Genomic DNA, 20,000 nt, shown 5'->3' on the forward strand with positions numbered 1-20,000 from the left:
CTCTTACGGGGCACTCGGTTATATTCTGGCTCCATTGGCTCATGTTGGAGCTGTCCTCGATGGTGGTACAGCGTTTCTGTTTGCGGTCCCAGCCACAGTAGGGGTCTCGGGCACCGAGGCAATGCCTAAAAGGACCGGGCACAAAGACAGCAGTCAGTGGGACAGCGCTGGAACAAAAATAATCACTGCTGGACTGCCTGTGACACGGCATGTTAGCTGTAAGCAAACACAAATAGTTCCTACCGATATCAGACCTGTAAACACACGATGGGAGTCATCCTCACGTCCTCACACGAGCTATTCAGTGAAACCCTGGTGCCGCACGCTCCTCACTAGCGCAATGTTTATCAATAAGGTCCAGATAAACATGAGCTAATAGCATGGTAATTAACCCCCCCCCCCCCCCCCCCACGCTGAATGAAACAAAGCAGTCAGAGCTCAGGGAAACCCCGGCTGTGAGGGAATTCTGGACATGTTGTAACAGGCACAGGCCAGGGGACCCCTAACCCTAGGACCCCTGAAAGAGGTCCTCTCTGCAGCTCACCCTGTTTGTTTTTCTCGGAGTGTGGCTCCGTCGGGCTGAGCCCAGAGTAGAGGAAAACAGGTCGTGTTGATCCAGGACAACTATGACGAGGTTCAGGCGCCGGTCTATGTGAGGGACTTGGTGGAGTATGACCACACGATTAAGCTTGTCACATCCATGTATGTCAGGGAACGGTGTGGGCGGACTCAGTGAAAGGGCTCTTTTCTGAGGGGGGCTGAGTGGTGCTGTCTCTCTGCAACACCGTCATAATGCTGAACTGTACGGGGTACAAGACGCTGGGCCCCCTGCCTGTCAGTCAAACACACACCTCCTGCTGAGCAAGGCTCTGTGGAAACAACTTATCACAGAGCAGCTCCAGTCTGGTAGACAAGGCCTTACTCAGCACACAGGAGGGGAAGGGAGAAGGGGGAGTGGAGAGAGAGAGAGAGGGGGGGGGGTGAGGGAGGGAGGAAAGGAGGATGTGACAAGGGAGGGGAGTATAGAGAGAGAACATCTCAGAGGAAGAACAAAATCAACAAAATTAGCAACCGGATTTGGAATACAGACCAAATGATTCAGGGTTACACCTCCGGCTGTCATTGCCTCATCGAAAAAAACAACAACAACAACAACTCTAACAACCAATTTCAGAGCCGATATTCCCCACAACACGATGTTTTCCCGAACTAGTGGGAGCTCATTTCTGCCTGCAGTGTCAGGCCGAGAGAGAATAATGACATCTAGAGAGGATATCGGCCATGTCACAGCAATTCCTTCCAATTACCTCAACCAGAACACTGCCACACTATACAGCAGGCTCCCGAGAGCAAGAGCGACCGCTGGGAGAACCCATCGCTAACCCCCCTCCTCTTCATACGGAAAGAAAACTTTTTCCCAATGAAAAAGCCATGTAATGTGAAAAGATTATACCACTGTGGTTCGACAGTGTCAGCCGTGAGAGGCGGCAGGGTCGCAGCACAGGGCCCGGCTTTCATTTTCTCCCTCTGCTTCCCTCAGTCCCTCTGCTGTATCTGTGGCTCTCATCAGCATTGGGAGACATTTACAACCTGATGGGCGGAATACAAATGAACTAACCTAAGACAGCGCTGATTGGTATTCCGCATACAGAGCACGGCCAACGCTTACCCTGCAATAAATACTCCACAGATCAGTCCCTGATAATCAGCTCTAATACCTCCGAACCACTGTGTTTAAGCACCCTGCTGACTAACTGGCGGCAACAACAACCTGCAGTGACTACTTTCTGTCTGGAAAAGGAGGTTCCCTGGGAGGAAAACAACCCCAATAAAACCCTAATAAAAAGACCCTAAAAAAGAAAAGAAAAAAGTTAAATCCCCAAGTCCCTACATTTTAGGGGAAAACTTACCCCCACCCCGTTTCCCTCCCTGTCAAATATACCTCCCCAACCCACATGACTAAAGAAAGCAACAAAGAGCTCTTTGAGCTATTAATATGCTAACAAACTAAAACCCACTTGGCTGATAACTAGCGTAGATTATAGGATTATTCAACCGTAGTGTGCCGCTACACTGTACGAGGGATTGCTTTCATTCATAATGCATGTAATAACAGTGTTTCCCTGCGTGACTCGGAATCGAGACGACAGTTATTTGGCGACTGCCAAGTTCATTACTCTGATTATTCATCCTTCGGGGGAGGAGGAAACCGTTTCTCTAGAAACTATTAAACTAACAGCCGCAGTCCATTAATCTGGGCTGCAGGAGGTCTGAGGCTGCAGAGCGGAGGCTCCATGCATGCGAGGACAGCAGAGTCTAATGAGAGAAAAAGGTAACCTGGAGCACACAGAGTTTGGTTTGCGACTGCGTTGCACAGATAAGATATGAATAGAAATAGAATTAGGGATACATCAAGGCTTGATTCAATAATATTTTTGGATGGGCAGGAGTATCCTTCAGCGAGAACTAGTCAAACCTGCCATGGTAAATCCTTCTCTTTTCAGACTACAGATTTAGTTTCAGGACTGACAGGTGAGCGTGATGGATCACACAGAAAAGCTCAGCTGGCATAGATGCAATGTTCCAGCCACAGTGAATGCACCAGGAACAGAGGTAAATGAGTTTCCACAGCCCTTCTGTGAGAGACGGGGGGGCGGAGGATGGGAGGCGGCGGAGGTGTAGTTAAACCTCACTAGGAGTCAGCTGGAGCCTGCTATCTATAAGGTCATGTAGGATAATGCATGGAATTATTCATGACTTCTGGAGGTGTTATGCATACCGTATGTGTGCAATACAGCGAGGTCTGACTGAACCGGACGCTTGTCTGAGAGAAGTCAGAGAGTGTGAGGACCTCAGCATGTAGGAAGCCTCATACAGTACTGCTTGCAAGTTTGCGAACCCTACAGCATTTTGATCTAAACCCCAAATCGTAATAAAGACATTCCAAATAAAGGACACAAATAAAAACATATGATACATTTTCTTTGTATATTTACCGAAAGTGGTTTAACAAAAACTCAGATTTCATTATGTGCAAAAATATGTGAACCTCTTCAGTCAACAGATTGTGGCACCTCCAATAGCAGCGATAACTGGGAGTAAATGTCTCGTATAGCCACTAAATAGCCTCTGACATCTGTTTCGAGGGAACTTAAAGAACTCAGCCAATTGAGTGACGTTTGAGGGGTGTCTGGCATGAACTGCCCACTTCAGGTCCTGCCACAGCATCCTGATTGGATTTAGGTCAGAACTTTGACTTGGCCAATCCAAAACAAATCTTCTTTCTCCTTAGTCATTGTTTTGATAGATTTGCTTGAATGCTTTGGGTCGTTGGAAGACCTATTTTAAAGCACAGCTTTAGTTCCTTGATTGATGGCTTGATGTTCTGTTCAAGAATCTCCTAGTAGGGGCGCTTAGGTGGTGTAGCGGGTTAAGCGTCGACCATGTAACCGCAGGGTCCCAGGTTCGAATCCGGCTGGGGACATATCCTGCATGTCATCCCTCCTCTCTCTCTCACCCATCCTTCCTGTCTAATTCTCCACTGTATCTATCAATACAAATGAAAAATATGAGTGGGACTGCCCCACTCAGCCCAAAAAAAAAAAATCTCCTATAATACCTAAGAATTCATGGTTCCCTTAATGATGTGGAGTCGTGCATGGGGAGGAAAAGCAGCCCAAGGACATTCCCACCACTATGCTTGACTGTTGGGATAAGGTTCTTTTGGTGGTAGGCAGTGTTGGGTTTTCGCCAAACATAGTGGTCCCAGAGGACTTCCAGAAACCTTCAGGCTTGTGCAGGTGGGACAAGCCTTCCAGAAACCTTCAGGCTGGGCGGACTTCCAGAAACCTTCAGGCATGTCCAGGTGTCTGGCAAAGTTAAGACGGGTAGTTTGATTTTTTTGGGGACAGCAGAGGCTTCTTCCTCGCAACCCTCCCATGAATGCCATTTTGATTCAGTGTTCTTCTTATTGTTGAAGCATGCACAGTTGCCTGAGCAAGGGAGGTCTGCAAATCTCTAGATGTGTTTAGGGTAGCTTTCACCCGATTTTGTTTTGTTTTTGTGGCTCTTGATGACATTTCGGAACGGCGTTCACATCGAGGCTGAGTTGCTGTCATGTTAAATGCTCTCCATTTGTACATACTTTGCCTCACAGTTGTTGTTGAGATGAGTAGCCTTCCCCAGACTGATGTGCTCTCACTACCCTCTGAGATTTACTTTCCTCTCAGCATGGTGTGTTTTGCATTCACCTGTAACACAATACAACTCTTTCCTAAAGATCTCTCCTTTGATTGGTTCATTTGCACAATACTTTTGTGCAATATGACAACCCTAGTTGACTATCTGTGCAGTATAGTACAGTGGATTGTGTACATAGCCTTTATTGATGTAAACCAGCTCCCTACCTTCTTGTGATTTTATGCTTTTTCTAAAATGTTTTTTTTTTTTCCTTTCCTAACACCAGGGGAGCCACCCCTCCTAAATTTCGTTGTTTGGTACCTGTACTGTAGCAATGACAAATAAAAGTCCATTCCATTCCATTCCATTTGGTACCCAATTATTTACCCACCTGATTCTACTTACCCTTGATTTAACCAATGCATCTTGGGGTTCACATATTTATGCAGCTGCACTCATTTCTTTATAATTTAGTTCACACATACCACATGCTTCAAGTAATAAATCGTTTTTGTAAAAATGATTGCCTATTAATGCTTGTACTTTACTCAATATATTTTTTGTTATATTTTTTAATTCTCCCAAATGAAAAAATAAATCAGATTCTGTTGAACTGGAGGGCAGAGAGGAGCCTCACTGGTGAGTTGGCTGGTCTACAGTACGACCCGCTGTCACAATGGTATGCTCAGGGGGAGGGTATTACCGTTCAGTTCTGTAGCTTGAGCACCTCTCCAACGGGATCTTCAACACTCTGTCGCTCAGCCCCACAAACAACGACCGATCACTGTGGAGAATTTGCAGGCTCCTGATTGGCTCGCTCTGACCCTCAGGGAGGACCTTCATCTCCTCCAGGTAACATCCCCGCAGGCTCTTATTGGTTGTGGAGAGGGCCTTCAGGATGGTGCCATATTCTTATTGGACAGAGAGACATAATAAGACATTGTGTTGACGTTGTATCAGTTATCAGTTATGGCTATCAGTATGTATGTATGTATGTATGTGCTTCTCTGTCACCCACCACCTCCCTCCCTCCTGCTGACTCACCGGTGCCAATGTACATGACGTGGTAGAGGGTGTCACGGCCCTGAACAATGTCCACTACCAGCTTGGAGAAGCGCACGTTGTCCTGGGTGAGCAGCGGGTCTGTGGAGATGGGCTGGACCACGTCACTCATGAGGAAGAGCCGCTGGGCGTCCTGCAGACTGCGCTCCGTCAGGTTCTCTCCTGGGCCGCGCTCCTCCAGTGTGCCGCACTGACAGGACGTGAGAGGGAGACAGGGTTACGCCGAACACAGCCACCACGACCATACTATACTGCCACTGAACGTGTACAGTGCATCATGAAAGACATTGGCCAGTATTATAGTAACAAAACAATACAGTTTCCAACAGAAAAAGGAATAAGGCCAAAAGCAACTGACATTAAACTATTCAACAACCTCCTCTCTATGAGTCATTTGTTGTTCTCCAGTGGCATATGTACTTCTGGGAAGACTTCATAGCCCGCGGTTGGTGGTTATGACCTACAGTTTATGCAAATGCAGCTAACCAGAGTTTGAGTGTAAACCACTCTGTACTGGGGGCTGTATCTGAAAGTTGAGGATGGGGTTAGGTGTGGGGTGCCTACCTGGAAGTTGTGGATGGGGTTAGGTGTGGAGAGCCAGCTGGTGCGAGGGTTCTCTTGGTAGCGGAAGGGTCCGTTGAAAGCCTGGGTGATGGCACTGAGGTTGAAGGCACACACTGCAGAGGCTGAGATGCTGTTCCTGTGAGGAGGGAGAGAAAGGCCAATGTCACTGTGAGGCCACAGGGTTGACCACAGGGTTTACGACGGGTCACCTCCAAACGACTAAGAAAAAGTGATGTAGCTATCACTAATGCGACACACTACATACTATAGAGACATTAATATACAGTATTTCAGTGTGACATTCAGTCCCTATCTTATACTGCCATCACTGATATGGCTCATGCATGTATAACCTTCATTCCAAGAATAAGTAATCTGCCAGGAAATTTTAAAAAAGGAATGTCGAATTGTTGGTTAGAGTCTTTGGAAGCAGAGGCTTCCAGTAAAGGAAGAATAATGTGTTTGATACCATTCTTCATTCCATTCCATGCATTCCAATGGGCCTGGTCTCCGATTTCTACCTCCACCAGCCACTACTCAGCATCTCAGCCCAGTGACTCAACCAATCCATACTTAGTCATCTCAGCCAGATACAGTAGCTGCAGAAACCTGAGGTCAGAGCAGGCCTGTCTGGGAACAGACACTTGCGAAGCTGGCATATAGTAGAGACCAGCAGGTCTATCTATGCAGGAACAATGGTTCAGAGAGCCTGGAGCTCTGTGGGGATTCTGTGATATAAATGATATATTGTGTGGATATAAATGAGACTCTGTGGGCTGCCTGAGGAAACCGAACCACACACAAATGAGTTACAATAGCAGCGAAGCCACGGAGCCATGGTAATGACTGGCTGGGAGTTCTATATCGGGCCGGCGCTGAGCTGGGAGCAGGGTCTGGGCTGGGTATGAGACATAGCTCCATAGGGAGCGCCACTGAGGAGCACAGATCTGTGTGTGAGAGGGATTTTCGGCTTTGTATTGTGCTGTAACTTCAATGCTATTCACTCACTGTTGGTAAAAGTTGGTACAACAATGACAAATCATGAAAGCAAGTAAAACAGCTTGTACCAGTTCACCTGACAAATACGCTTTGATTTCTGGTTGATTTCCTGGTTTACAGTATATGAATATGATGGCTTTTTTTTTTTTTTAACAACAACCATGGGGCGCTTAGGTGGCGTAGCGGGTTAAGCGTTGACCATGTAACCACAGGGTCCCCGGTTTGATTTCGGCCGGGGACATATGAATGAATGAATGAATGAATGAATGGTCTTTATTGTCATTAATATAGTACAGGTACCAAACAACGAAATTTGGGAGGGGGGGGCTCCCCTGGTGCTAGGAAAAAAAAACTAAAAACAAGAAGGGAAAAGAGCTGGTTTACATAAATAAAGGCTATGTACACTATCCACTATACTATACTATACAAATAAAACACTGTGCTGTACTCTATGCTATGCTATACCTATTCTAACATTTCCTATTCTCTGAACCTTATGTACCCTAGGGTTGTCATATTGCACATAGTGTTATTGCACATTCATTTAAAGTGTCGCAGTTTGCAGGTTTGAAATGTACACAGTTGTGTTTCAGTATTACACTTGATTTCAATCTAGTAGCTGCCATCAATTTGTCTAGATTGTCCAGGGCCTAGAACCTAGGTCTTTGCTGTGTTCAGGGCCTGGATGGCCCTGGGGTAGAAGCTGAGCTTCAGTCTGTTTGTCCTTGCGAACATGGTCCTGAACCGCCTGTTCGAGGGCAGCTGAGCAAAGTATATCCTTTGCTCGGCTGTCCATATCCTGCATGTCATCCCTCCTCTCTCTCTCACCCATCCTTCCTGTCTAAATCTCTACTGTATCTGTCAATAAAATGAAAAATATGAGTGGGACTGCCCCACTCAGAAAAAATAAAATAAACAACAGCCTAAAAATCATTTAGAATAAACAAAGTCTATATTGCCTCTTACACGCAAGGTAAAAAAAAACAAAGCTATACAAATTCGGCACAGATCAAGGTACAACGTATCTTTAACCAGTAAGATCTTTCTCAGGATATCTGGAACAGCTCCTGTTAGTCCTCGCTGAGGACCTGAGATGTTATCGCTCCATGTCTTGTAAATCTTCTCTTGTCTGGGGGACAGGGATAAGATGTCTTTCAGACAGGAAGAAAGGAAAACGATGTCTTTCTGAACGAAAGCTTTTTACTGCTGCCCTGCGCGAGCCCAGAGATGGACACCAAACAGTGCAGCACTTGTGCCAGTGAGATGAGCCAAAGCTGATTAGCCTCTTCTCACAATAGAGCCATTACTGCAGGTATGAAAGAGCAGGCTGGTTTAGCTGACTCTGCTGGCGTGCTAACAGCCTCTGGATTTGCATCATCTGAATAACGGTCCCTAGGAGGGCGGACAGGAGTAAAAAGCTTGGACAGTAATGTGCTGTTTGTGGAACTCTGGCACTGGGTTTATCACGCCCCATGCAGAGAGGGGTTATAGGGTGTGGCTGGTGTACTGTACACAACCTCAATAAGGAAATGGGACTGGAGGAGGACAGACTTTTTTTTCTCCTGTAGGGAAACGCACAGCATGATTTGGTGCATACACGCACACACCAGACACACACGCACACACCACACACACACACGCACACGCACACACACACACACACACACACACACACACACGCACACACACACACACACACACCAGACACACACACACACACACACGAGCACGCGCGTACGCTAGCACGCACGTACGCCAGCACACAGACACACAGACACGTACACACACACACACCAAATAAGTCTGATTAGAGTTAGATCAGAGTTAGTTAAATTGCAGTCACCAGTGTGCATCGGCCCTTTAAGCTTCAAGTGTTTCACTGTCACACAAAAACATTACGGCTATCCCACAGGCCTGCCACTCCCGCGGACGCTCGTCTCTCACAGAAACTGTTCTGCCTCGTCGCTCAGCCAAGGGCACAGAGACAGAGAGGAGTGGAAGGTTGATTTCCACTTTCCCTCCTCTCAACATTTGGGCAGACAGCTTGAAATTACACAAGATGATTGCTTCGCTAGGCTGTACTTGGTGTGTAATATGTTTAGCATCAATAAAACATACAGGCTTTGGGGAGGGCTGTTAGGTCTATGAATACATAAAGGGAATAAGAGAACGGGGAATGGAGCGAATAATAAAAAAAGGTGCTCGTATATCTGCTCGCATATTGTGTCTCTCACACAGTGCTGTGTATATTTGTTGTTGTTGTAATTGTGTTTGTGTGAAACAGCAAGCCAGAGAAGAATTGTAACGCTTATTATGGAGCTGTCTGTCTGTGTGAGTGTGAGTGTGTGTGTGTGTGTGTGTGTGTGAGTGTGTGTGTGTGTCTGTGTGTGTGTGTGTGTGTGTGTGTGTGAGTGTGTGTGTGTACTGTATGTGTGTGTCACTCACACGTTGGTGGTAAAGATGCCAAAGATGAGGTCCTGCTCTGGCAGGTAGAAGGTGCTCTGCAGCTCGTTGTAGTAGAAGGGGATCTCCCCGGAGCGAGAGCAGTTGAGCCGGGCCTTCATGAAAGTGGTCCAGGTGTCCTCCAATAGGAAGCGGCCGCCCACGTCGTTCTTACAGATGCGCGCCACGCGCGAGAAAACCGACTTCCCGCAATCGTGCTCCACGGCGTTTTCCCGCAGGAAGAAGTAGGTGAAGAGGCCCACCTCGTAGACGGACACAAAGTGAGGCTCTGGGGGCAGGAGGGGAGGGGAGAGGAGGGGAGAGGAGGGGAGCAGGTAGAGCTTGGTTAGATATGAGATGTGCTATTTCTGATCCAAAAGGGTCACTCGGTCACACACATATTAGACACCACAGACACCTCTTGGCAATCAGCCTCTTGTGACACGGAGAGAGGAGCAACCTTCCATCCTCATTGTCCCGTATTTTGTTTCTGTAGCATGTTGGTTTTTAGCCCCAAGCCCAACCTTCCACCATGTCTGGCTTCTGGTTTATTTTGGAGTTGGTTTGTCAGTCCCGCCCTCTCCTATCCTATTCCAGTCTCATATCACATGAGGCCAGACAGGCTTCGGCGTCGTGTACAAACTGTCTCGGCACGTCAAGCCCCAACTAACTCCTGCTTCTGTGTAGTGATAGCTTGCGACCAGGGTGAGCATCTCGTACCAGCAGCGTGAGACACAAGACCGGAGAGGATGGAGGGGTTTCATCGATGGCCTATGTTCCCTAGGGAATTTTTAAAGGCCTAAGTAAGTAAGTAAGTAAGTGTCCAGTATTTTCCCCTCAGGAGCCGGAGGTGCCACACAGTGTAGTCAGAGTGTGGTGATGTGAAAGGGACGTGTGAAGTGCGGAGAGGCCGGGTCGTTTACCGTTCAGCCATTTGGAGTTGTACTGGGCGGTACGCAGCGGCGGCATGTTTCCGAGGCTACGGTAGATGACAGGGTCTCGGCCGGAGAAGTCGATGACCGTCGCGGCGTACAGCTCGCCCTTCTCCGTCACCATGGCGGTGGAGTTGTGGCGCGGGTCGTAGGGGCACCTCGCCACGCCGTTCACCGTGTCCACCACCCGGCTAAGGTTGCCGATCTGAAAGAAAGGAGGAGCGGGAGGCGAAGGGAAGGGAAAAAAGGGTGGTTAGGTAGGCTCAGAGAAGAGCGAGTGTTACGTCGAGCCCTACACCTGTGTCGTCATTAGCCTCTTCGTTACATAATACATCCATCCATCTCTCATCCCCCTCTTCCTCACCTGTCGGGTGGTGCAGACAGGGGTGAAGGCGTTGGTTCCGCAGGTGAAGATCCTCCTCCCAGTGATGAGCAAGACCCGTATGTAGTTCTGACACTCTTCCTGTGGGCGGGACATCAGCACAGGTCAGCACAGAGACCATCACCGCCTCCATAGAGTTTGTACTAGAAGTGGCTCTACTGCAGTAGTGGCTAGTGGAGGTGGAAATTCTGAGGAGGGGCTCATTGTAATGCATGGGACGGAATAATACATTGTATGAAACGTGTTTGATACCATTCCTTGTTCCGCTCCAAGCGTTCCAATGAGCCTGTCCCTCTGATTTCTACCTCCACCAGCCTCCCCTGGTCTACCGTACCTCGGTTTTCCCTTTGCTCTGACATGACCGCTTGGTGTCTTCATCTGGACCCCACGCTGTCGCCTAGGAAACAAAGTATAACACATCTTTATTTTTTTTCTGAGTGGGGCAGTCCCACTCATATTTTTCCTTTTTTAATGACAATTGGAATCGAACCGGAATCCCTGCGGTACATGGTCAGCGCTTAATCCACTACGCCACCTAAGCGCCCCAAGTATAAGACATCTACATTTTTTTCACTTACATGCAGCAAAGGTTAGGACACAAAACAAAACCTGTGCACTTTTGGAATATTGGACACCTTGGACGTTGTAGGTCATTTTATATCACAGTCAATATTGCACCTTGTAAACCCTTATGTGTACAGTACAACAATATAACCTCACAATCTACTTGTTTGCTCTTGTAATGCAGCAATACATCGTAACAGAATGTGTACCTATGGTATAGACACAATGATTTAACAGCTCTAAATCTATATATGACTAAATAAATAGGAATAAATAGCTTTTTATTGTGTTATTGTGACTGTGTTGACAAAAACTAAGTAATGACAGGAAAAACATATTTTATGAAATAATTACAAAATCAGGTGGTTGCACCAAAATATTGCTTGATTGCTGAGACCTTGTTCTATAAACATATAAGTTTACATTTCTTAACATTTCTTTTCAAAATTCAAACCAGTGTTATCCAAATTCTCAAGAATCAGTCATGAGACATACTTAGAAGGCTTAGAAGTACTTAGTGGACATACTTTGAAGTATGATGTGCGCAAAGGCACTTGCAGAGGACAATGTCATTTACATATGAATCTAATCACATTTTCTTGTCTAAGTGGAGTGATGCTGCGACCTTCCTTTGCCCCCAATAACAAATGACATTCTCTCTGATCCTTTAGACTCACTCACTCGCATATAATACCTAAGGACACACCAATGACATATTGATCACAGGGACAAAGCCAACGCAGAAAACATACTGTAGCATGGTTCTCTCTCTACCCTCTCGATCCTGTCTATCTCCTGAGGTGTGAGTTCATTGAGGGACACTTGAGTCATCCTGCATGAAAAAAATAGTACATGACAATGTGATTTGTGTTGACTAATTACTAACCATTCCAGTACATGGTGAAAAGCCGAATCAGCAAATACAGCAGCATCTCTCTTTGTGGGAAAGTACAGCTCTGAGAAACTGTCAGAAAACTGCCACGTAATGTTCTCCCTAAATGTCCAGACAGTAAATCCACATTCTCTACATCTCAAGGCTGAAAGCTGGCCAGAACAGCAATTCTATTTTGCTCAATTAGCAGATAAATACGCTGTAAGGAATTGATCACAATGTGATGAGCACCACATTATACATACACCACAGTATGTTTGCCAACATAACTACAGAAAGGAAAAAAACATCTGATCTCTGGAACTTTCTTTTTGTACTTTGTTGCAGGAAACATTCCATGGCATGACATTCCATGATCTCCAAACCGCCTCGTACAACCAAGACCATCTTGACATGAACGGATCCATTCTGGATCCATTCTGCTTTACATAGGAGCCACTGGAACAATGAAACCCCCTCATCCTGCTGGAGACTCACTCCTAAGCTCAGCTTTCCCTCGGTCACCCCTGACAACGGAGCTCCCAAATTCTATTTAAAGTTTGGGACAAAGAGTTGAATGAATGGACAAACTGAAAACTCTGTTTGCATAATAGTATTGTGCCCCGGTGCAGTGGTTCCTTAAGGAGTTGAGTCTCTAAGGTGTCTTTCACACTTCTCTCACTCTCGCAGGGCGTTCAGGCCCACCAGATGAATACCCACAAACAAAGTCACTCATCCCTCAGACCGGTCCACCCATTCACGAGAGTATGATGAATGATATGCCCACTGTCCGAGAATGTCTATTGTTGAAGAACACTCACCCATATCCTTGGATGCATTTATGGCAACATACTGTACAAAACAGACCTAGACTATACTGTACCTAACCACATTCACATACAAACGCACGGATACATCAGACTCTGCCACCCCGTCACTCTCCACTCCAGCAAAACAAAAAACGTCACAAATCCCCTTTGATTAACCTCCCATAGACCTCTAGGCCCTGCCCTCCATCTCCATTCATCTCTCACTGGCGATGGACATGGCTGTGTTGTCGAATGGAGTTGATTTAGCATGGTTCTAATGGTCCCCAACTCAATAACAGGGTTAGCCTTTGTGTTGTATTGTAAAGGATTGGCGTAGGGGTGGAGAGGTGTTGGAAATGCTTGGGGAATATACTATGTAGGTATATACTATATATAATATGTACTTATAAAGGAAGAGAAAATCATTTCAGTTCAGACTTGCGCACTAAAGGCACATTCAACATTTTTCAAGCAGAAGGCACACTCTAACAAACCCATGATTTCAACTAGAACAAACTCTTAAAAAAATGATATGTAGCTATTTGTGAACTTTCACAGATAATCATTGTCTGTGTTGCAGGAGTGCTGTTCTGTTCTGTCTGTTTCTATGCTGCAGTGCAAGGTGGGGAGTGGCAGCAAGAGCCTTGATTGGCTGTCCATTCAAACACACCTGTGGGTAGGCCTATAAAAGCCCATGAGGCCTTTGGGCTCTTTCTCTCTCTGGTACCCCATGGACACTGGTCCCTTTTTCTTTTATGTTTTGTTTTGGTGTTTTCAACATCTTTTCATGTACATGGTTCACTCATCTAACACCCCACCACACTGATGCTACTGACTGTCACACTCTATACTCTTATGTAAGTACGTTATTTATGAGTGACTTGTGTTGGAATAACTATTGGTGGACTGTTCTCTACCGTGTTCTGGTCCACTCTTTGTCATGGTCTAGAGCCGGGACATGACAATAGGAACACACACAAAAAAACGCATGCGAAAAAGGCTTCAAGAAAGAATCGAACATCTGTAAAAAATATATATAAAGGTGTCCTTTACTGGTGTTAAAATACCAAAAGCAAAGTTCAGTTAGTGACTTAAAACATAATAATAATAATAATTTTGCCATTTAGCAGACGCTTTTATCCAAAGCGACTTACAATTACGAATTACAGGGACATTCCCCCTGGAGTAACTGAGGGCTAAGTGCCTTACCCAAGGGCACACTAGTAGTGGTGTGGTTTCAGGCGGGATGAACTCACAACCTTCCGATCACAAGTCCAACTCACTATCCACTAGACCACCACTACCCCCAACATCCCTAAGACCTTCTGCATTCTACAGTATAAAATGTTGAAAAGGTTTAAAATCAGCAGCTCTCTGTCCGGTGCATAGCAGTCAAGAAACCAAAGACAGGATGAGATAAGGCAGAGAGAGGGAAGTGGAAAAAGAGAGAGAGGGCAAGGGATTGGAGGACGATAGGGAGAGGGAGAGAGAGCTAAGATGAGTAGATCCCATTCCTGTGTGATGTGTCTCCTGGCAAACACTAATCAGGCCCAGTAAACTGAGTCTGTTGACATTCCAGCCTAGTGGCCTGGTGAGACCCTCACAAACACCTCCTCCCCCCATACCCCTAATAAACCCCTGCAGGGACTATCATCTACAGAGCAGACAGGCCTGACGAGACAGCTTTCTCTCCTTCTCCTCCTGAATGGGATACCATACAAGTCTATACACGTTCACAGGTCCACCGTTTCGACAGGCTACATCCATATGTCAAGACTGAAAGACTGAGCACAAACCTACAGAATGTACTCTGTCGCAAGGACAAACAGACTGAAGAACAGCTTCTACCCCAGGGCCATCCAGGCCCTGAACACAGCAAAGACCTAGGTTCTGGGCCCTGGACAGTCTGGACGGATTGATGGCAGCTGCTGGACTGAAAAAATCAGGTGTAGTGCTGAGGCACAAATGTGTACATTTCAAGCCTGCAAACTGCGACACTTTAAATGAATGTGCAATAACACTATGTGCAATATGACAACCCTAGTCGTCTATCTGTACAGTATAGTATAGTGGATAGTGTACATAGCCTTTATTTATGTAAACCAGCTCCTTTCCCTTCTTGTTTTTTTTTTTTTTTTTTCTTTCCTAGCACCAGGGGAGCCACCCCTCCCAAATTTCGTTGTTTGGTACCTGTACTATAGCAATGACAATAAAGACCATTCATTCATTCATTCATTCATTACCAGCGTGTCCTCTGCTTACCTGTAAGAGGGACGCATTGCTTAGGCTCAGTCTGAAGAGGTAGTTTCTGCAGGTAGAAAAGGAGAAAGAACAAACATTACGGGACACAATCCATGTCAGAACAAAACCGGGCAAACGTTAGTTGATTTGATCTTGTCACCTCGCTCCTACGATGAGCTGGTTCCGGGTGAGATCGAGAGTCAGTTGGGAGAAGTCCTTCACTCCGGGATGGGAGAATCCGGAGATCCAGGGACTCAATGCTGGATAGAGGAGGAGGAGGCAGAGGAGGTGGACGAGGGAGAGAAGAAAAAAAAGATGGGGGGGGTGGTGAAACAACATCCCGTTTGTGGGAGAACCAACACCAAACGGTTGCTGGCTCATCAGGCCTCAGCCCAGCTCCTCTCCTCCTCTGACTGTGTTTTCACAGATGTGTGAAATATCTCTCCCCTGACACTACCTGGTCTGGGGAGCAGGCCAAGCTACCGTAGAGGGGATGATCCTTTGAGCCTCCAGACCTGCTGCTTTATTCATAAGGCTTCGACTCCTCAGAACGACATCAGTAGATCCATTCACCTTCACGGGAGTTGCCAGATCACTCCGACGAATGACTGTAATGACACATCTGTATTGATATACCGAGATATAAGTATTGATATATTGAGATAAGTGGCTGCTCTGGACTAAAGGCCGTCGTCAACAAGCTAGATAATCTGTGCCTTGATCCCTGTGTTGAAACGGATGTTGACCTGGAGGTTAAGATTGGGCTTTGGGTGGGACACACACACACACACACACACACACACACACACACACACACACACTGATCTTAATGCAACCCGACACTCACTCAAAACAGCCATGTTTCAGGCCTGCATCAAAAGAGGGCTAAGGATAGGCTGGCAAAAGATGACAGTTTAAACAGGCTTTTTTACTGAGGAGATAGAGATCTCACACGTATTGGATTATATCACCAGTCATCACCACCACTGGATTCTTGCCATCCAGTTCAATCTTAGCAGTTAAAGACTAGACTGGGAAGCTAGGATGTAGAGTACTGTGCAGTCCAGAACTAATTACAGGAGTTGCTACTTGGATTTACCATTACCAATCATTGTGGTTGGATTAAATTATTATGATATATGCGACGCTCCGAACCGCTGCTCTGACCCTGAGCGATGGACAGTGAATCGAAATTATCTGAAACAACAGAACTGGTTCTTTGTCCATAAAACAACCATGAATGCTTCCCCAGGGGAATGAATCACACGTCGACAAATCTCTTTTGAAAGTGTGAAATCATGTGCTGATGCTGGATAAAGGTCAGCCCCGCTGAAACATTTCAACAATGGCAACATTAATAATAAAACATAGCATACACACTTCTGACTGGATTCATGTCACGCAATATAATCACGATACAATACAGCAGTAGGTCTGAGTGACTCAAATCCACTTTGAGTGCTTCGCAAAAAAGCTTAAGCCTCTCCACACGGCTGGGGCATTGCGGTACGGGCGAGGGGCTGGTGACACATACTTAAATGAGAAAAATAATGACTGTACTGGATTAAAAAAAAGAATGAAATCAAACTGCAGTTTTGTTTTTGAGTGTGGCTATTGATCGGAATTCTACATGGCCTATGGTGACACCGCACAAAACAGCAGCCCTAGTCCCTCAGGTAGACTGGAACTCGGGAACCCAGCCACATTGGACCAGCACATACCACCAGACACCAGTCAAGTGGCTGATGATTGACAGCTTCCTGACAGGGAGTCTTAAACCCCTTTCACAGATACGAGCCTTCCTAGTTGATTCCATGGAATTTAACTGGTACGGTGTATGTGTGAACGCGACTGACCAGGGAAATTCGATCAGGCATTTTCCTTGGTCAGGACCTTGTATAATTCCATGGAATTTACAGGGAAGGCTTAGGTGTGAACAGAAGCCTGAACATTCCCTGGTCCGGCACACACAGCGTTACGTATGTCTGACGCTAGACGTTTTAATAATTTTGCCATTTAGCAGACGCTTTTATCCAAAGCGACTTACAATTACGAATTACAGGGACAACTGAGGGCTAAGTGCCTTACCCAAGGGCACACTAGTAGTGGTGTGGCTTCAGGCGGGATTTGAACTCACAACCTTCCGATCCCAAGTCCAACTCACTATCCACTAGACCACCACTACCCCCACTACGTTTTCAATCAGCGAGGACTTTCTCACTTGGTACTTTTGGTTTGCTCCGCTAATGTTACGGAGTTGGCTAGTTAGCCCACATCACATCAGCCAAAATAGTGATAAATATAATTCCACAACTGGATACTACTTCATTTCCAGTCGTAGTTAGCTAGATTACTTACCTAGGATTACTTATCCATTTGTGATTTGTGTTTACGCAGTGCGCATCAGTGGCACTTCCAGTCACTCCCTCGCTTCAACTGTGCTTACTCAGGCCGGCAATACATTGTGCGCTGTGCTGTAGCAAGTTGTCCCATACTGTGCTTTTGGACTAGTATAGTATGTTTATATCAACGGTAATCAAAAGCTTTAGTTGGCGAGCGAACTTGGTGATGGTAACCATAATACGAGTTGACTCGCTGTTAAATTAATGTGAAAAATATGCAGATAAATACATATCTGTGTCGTTCTAATCCACGTTTACTACATTCCAGTTCTGCATCCAGTTGAATGCGTGATTCAAGCAGCTCATGCAAACCCGGGACTTGTGTGAAAAGACGCAACCCGGAAACCTTCCGCCATTTAGCTCATGTGTGAACGACGAAGATCACTGGTGGACCCGGGTTGGGTTTCCATGTCATTGACAGGGTACTATGTGTGAAATGGGTTTTAGTAGCCTGTCGGTGGCACTCATTTCCCTTTTAGTCACCCTTTTAACCTCTTGTCAAAATGGCAGAGAGTGGGAGGAGTGAGGCCCTAACAAAGACGGACCCTTCTGGAACAGAGATCAAGATGGAGGTTGACTGAGGAGGAGAAGAAAAATGGGGCAGAAAGTATGGTAATTTGTGGCTACTTTCTGAGGGACTATTTTACTGTGTCATGGCAGGGGCAGCTCCAGAGTGCTCTCTGACAATGCACTGGGGATAATGGACCCCTGAATAGAGCTGACAATGAAGGGAGGAAGGAGGGGTGCTCATGAGAGAGAGAGAGAGAAGGAGAGAGAGACAGAGAGAGAGAGAGAAGGAGAGAGAGACAGAGAGAGAGAGAGAGAGAGAGAGAGAGAGAGACAGAGAGAGAGTGAGAGAGAGAGAGAGAATGTGTGTGTAAGAGAGAGAGAGAGAGAATGTGTGTGTAAGAGAGAGAGAGAGAGAGAGAGAGAGACAGAGAGAGAGAGTGAGAGAGAGAGAGAGAATGTGTGTGTAAGAGAGAGAGAGAGAGAGAGAGAGAGAGAGAGAGAGATGGATAGAGAGAGAGATACAAAGAAAAGACAGCATTTTGCTAAGGAAAAACAACGAGAGTGGCAAATTGAATCAGCAATTGGACATTTTGCAATTGGACAAAATTTCCTTTTGTTTCTTTTTTTTTTAGGGCAAAACCACAATCGCTGTGACTGAGGAAAGAGTGAGTGAAGCGCATGAGGTGGCAGAAACCTCAGAGGAGATAGGAGTGAATAACAGAAAATGTACCGTTGGGCATGGTGATAGGTGCAGGGTGAATGTGCTCACCTTGGTAAGGGACTACGGGATGCTCCTTCCTGGTACACTCCGGCGGGGGTGTGGGAGGGCTGTCAGAGTGGAGTAATGGCTGCTGGCCCAGACAGAGAGGCAGGGAGATGAACAGCAGCAGTAGTCTGGAGGGGGGGAGGGACACGGTCTCCCACAGAGACGTCGCCATGGCTACGTGGCCAACCACGCCCACACCTCTAACTGGTCCTCAGGACACACCTTGGAGAGGGAGGGAGGGAAGACAGTCAGATTACACAGCCAATGACAGTCGATCCTAAAAGACAGCCAGCCAATCACCTCAGCACAGAGTACAGAAAACTACATCTGAATCGTCAATAAAATAGATTTTAGCTTTAGGGATGTCCTACCCTGAGAGTCAGAGATATGGAAATAGAGTTCAGCGTCTCAAGCTAATACCAGAGATACTGTAGCCAACTAGTTTAAATCAATCTACGGATGATTCAAAATCTTTGAGTGACCCCAAGTCTTTGACCCCAAAGCCTCATTATTGACTATTCTGATAGATCGCCTCTTACTGACTTTCACCCTGCTCAAAAAGCTAGGGCACTTTAGATAGATGACTGTGGACAGACAGTTGAATTTGACCCTCCCAGTGCAGCTGACATAGTGCAGGTCTGGACTAAGTGGTCTACTGAACAGACCCACACAGTGATGGGAGATGACCTTAGAGAGGGTCAAAAGGTTATGGAAACAGTAGGTCAACTACTCCCCCTAACCACAACCCATACTTAAACCAATCCTGTCAGCACTGATAACCACAAACCATTTGTTCAAATAGAGACAGGCAGAGGTTAAGGAAACGTTGTGTGGGCCAATCTCCATGCTCTTCTTAACTTCTTCACATACCTCATTTCATACATCATTTCTGCCATTAGGACAAGGTGAGATAGGGTTATTCAGCAGGGCCTCTGTACAGCGTGGGCAAAGACGTGGAACCGCCACTGGTTGGAGCGAAAGCAAAAGTAACGTAAACACGTTAAGCGAAAAGCACTGCAGACCTGAACAGCTGGCTTTAGCCCTCACCGACGCCTCTGAGCCAACCAGAGCTGGCACAGTACCACTCTGCCAACAGCTGCGTGCCCAACACACCGCTATCCCCGTGGGCATCAGCAGCGTCTGGCTGGCTGACATGTATACACCTCTGTGTGGGTACTGAGGAAAGCAAGGGAGCGCCATCTCTCCCAAACTTCCTCTCCCAAACTTGATATGAAGGACAGCTTCAAAGGTTCGACAAAATAAAGTTTTGCATTTAT

At 46.4% G+C, this 20,000-nt stretch overlaps 1 protein-coding gene across 1 annotated transcript in view; it reads right to left on the reverse strand.

Annotated features, from left to right (window-relative positions):
* Window positions 1–19,878, reverse strand: part of sema5bb (sema domain, seven thrombospondin repeats (type 1 and type 1-like), transmembrane domain (TM) and short cytoplasmic domain, (semaphorin) 5Bb) — a gene marked incomplete at both ends in the record, with an annotated part of 27,094 nt that extends 7,216 nt beyond the window's left edge. Inside the window, 12 exons of the mRNA XM_080531817.1 lie at window positions 8–125; window positions 4,883–5,090; window positions 5,224–5,431; window positions 5,806–5,941; window positions 9,250–9,535; window positions 10,170–10,383; window positions 10,543–10,641; window positions 10,895–10,957; window positions 15,067–15,112; window positions 15,206–15,305; window positions 18,727–18,927; window positions 19,746–19,878. Coding sequence (XP_080387943.1) covers window positions 8–125; window positions 4,883–5,090; window positions 5,224–5,431; window positions 5,806–5,941; window positions 9,250–9,535; window positions 10,170–10,383; window positions 10,543–10,641; window positions 10,895–10,957; window positions 15,067–15,112; window positions 15,206–15,305; window positions 18,727–18,927; window positions 19,746–19,878 — 1,812 coding nt within the window. The remainder of the gene's footprint in view (window positions 1–7; window positions 126–4,882; window positions 5,091–5,223; window positions 5,432–5,805; window positions 5,942–9,249; window positions 9,536–10,169; window positions 10,384–10,542; window positions 10,642–10,894; window positions 10,958–15,066; window positions 15,113–15,205; window positions 15,306–18,726; window positions 18,928–19,745) is intronic.
* Window positions 19,879–20,000: the final 122 nt, after the last annotated feature.

This window comes from Nansenia antarctica (assembly GCF_963989245.1).
Source record: "Nansenia antarctica genome assembly, chromosome: 5".
NCBI lineage: Eukaryota > Metazoa > Chordata > Actinopteri > Argentiniformes > Microstomatidae > Nansenia > Nansenia antarctica.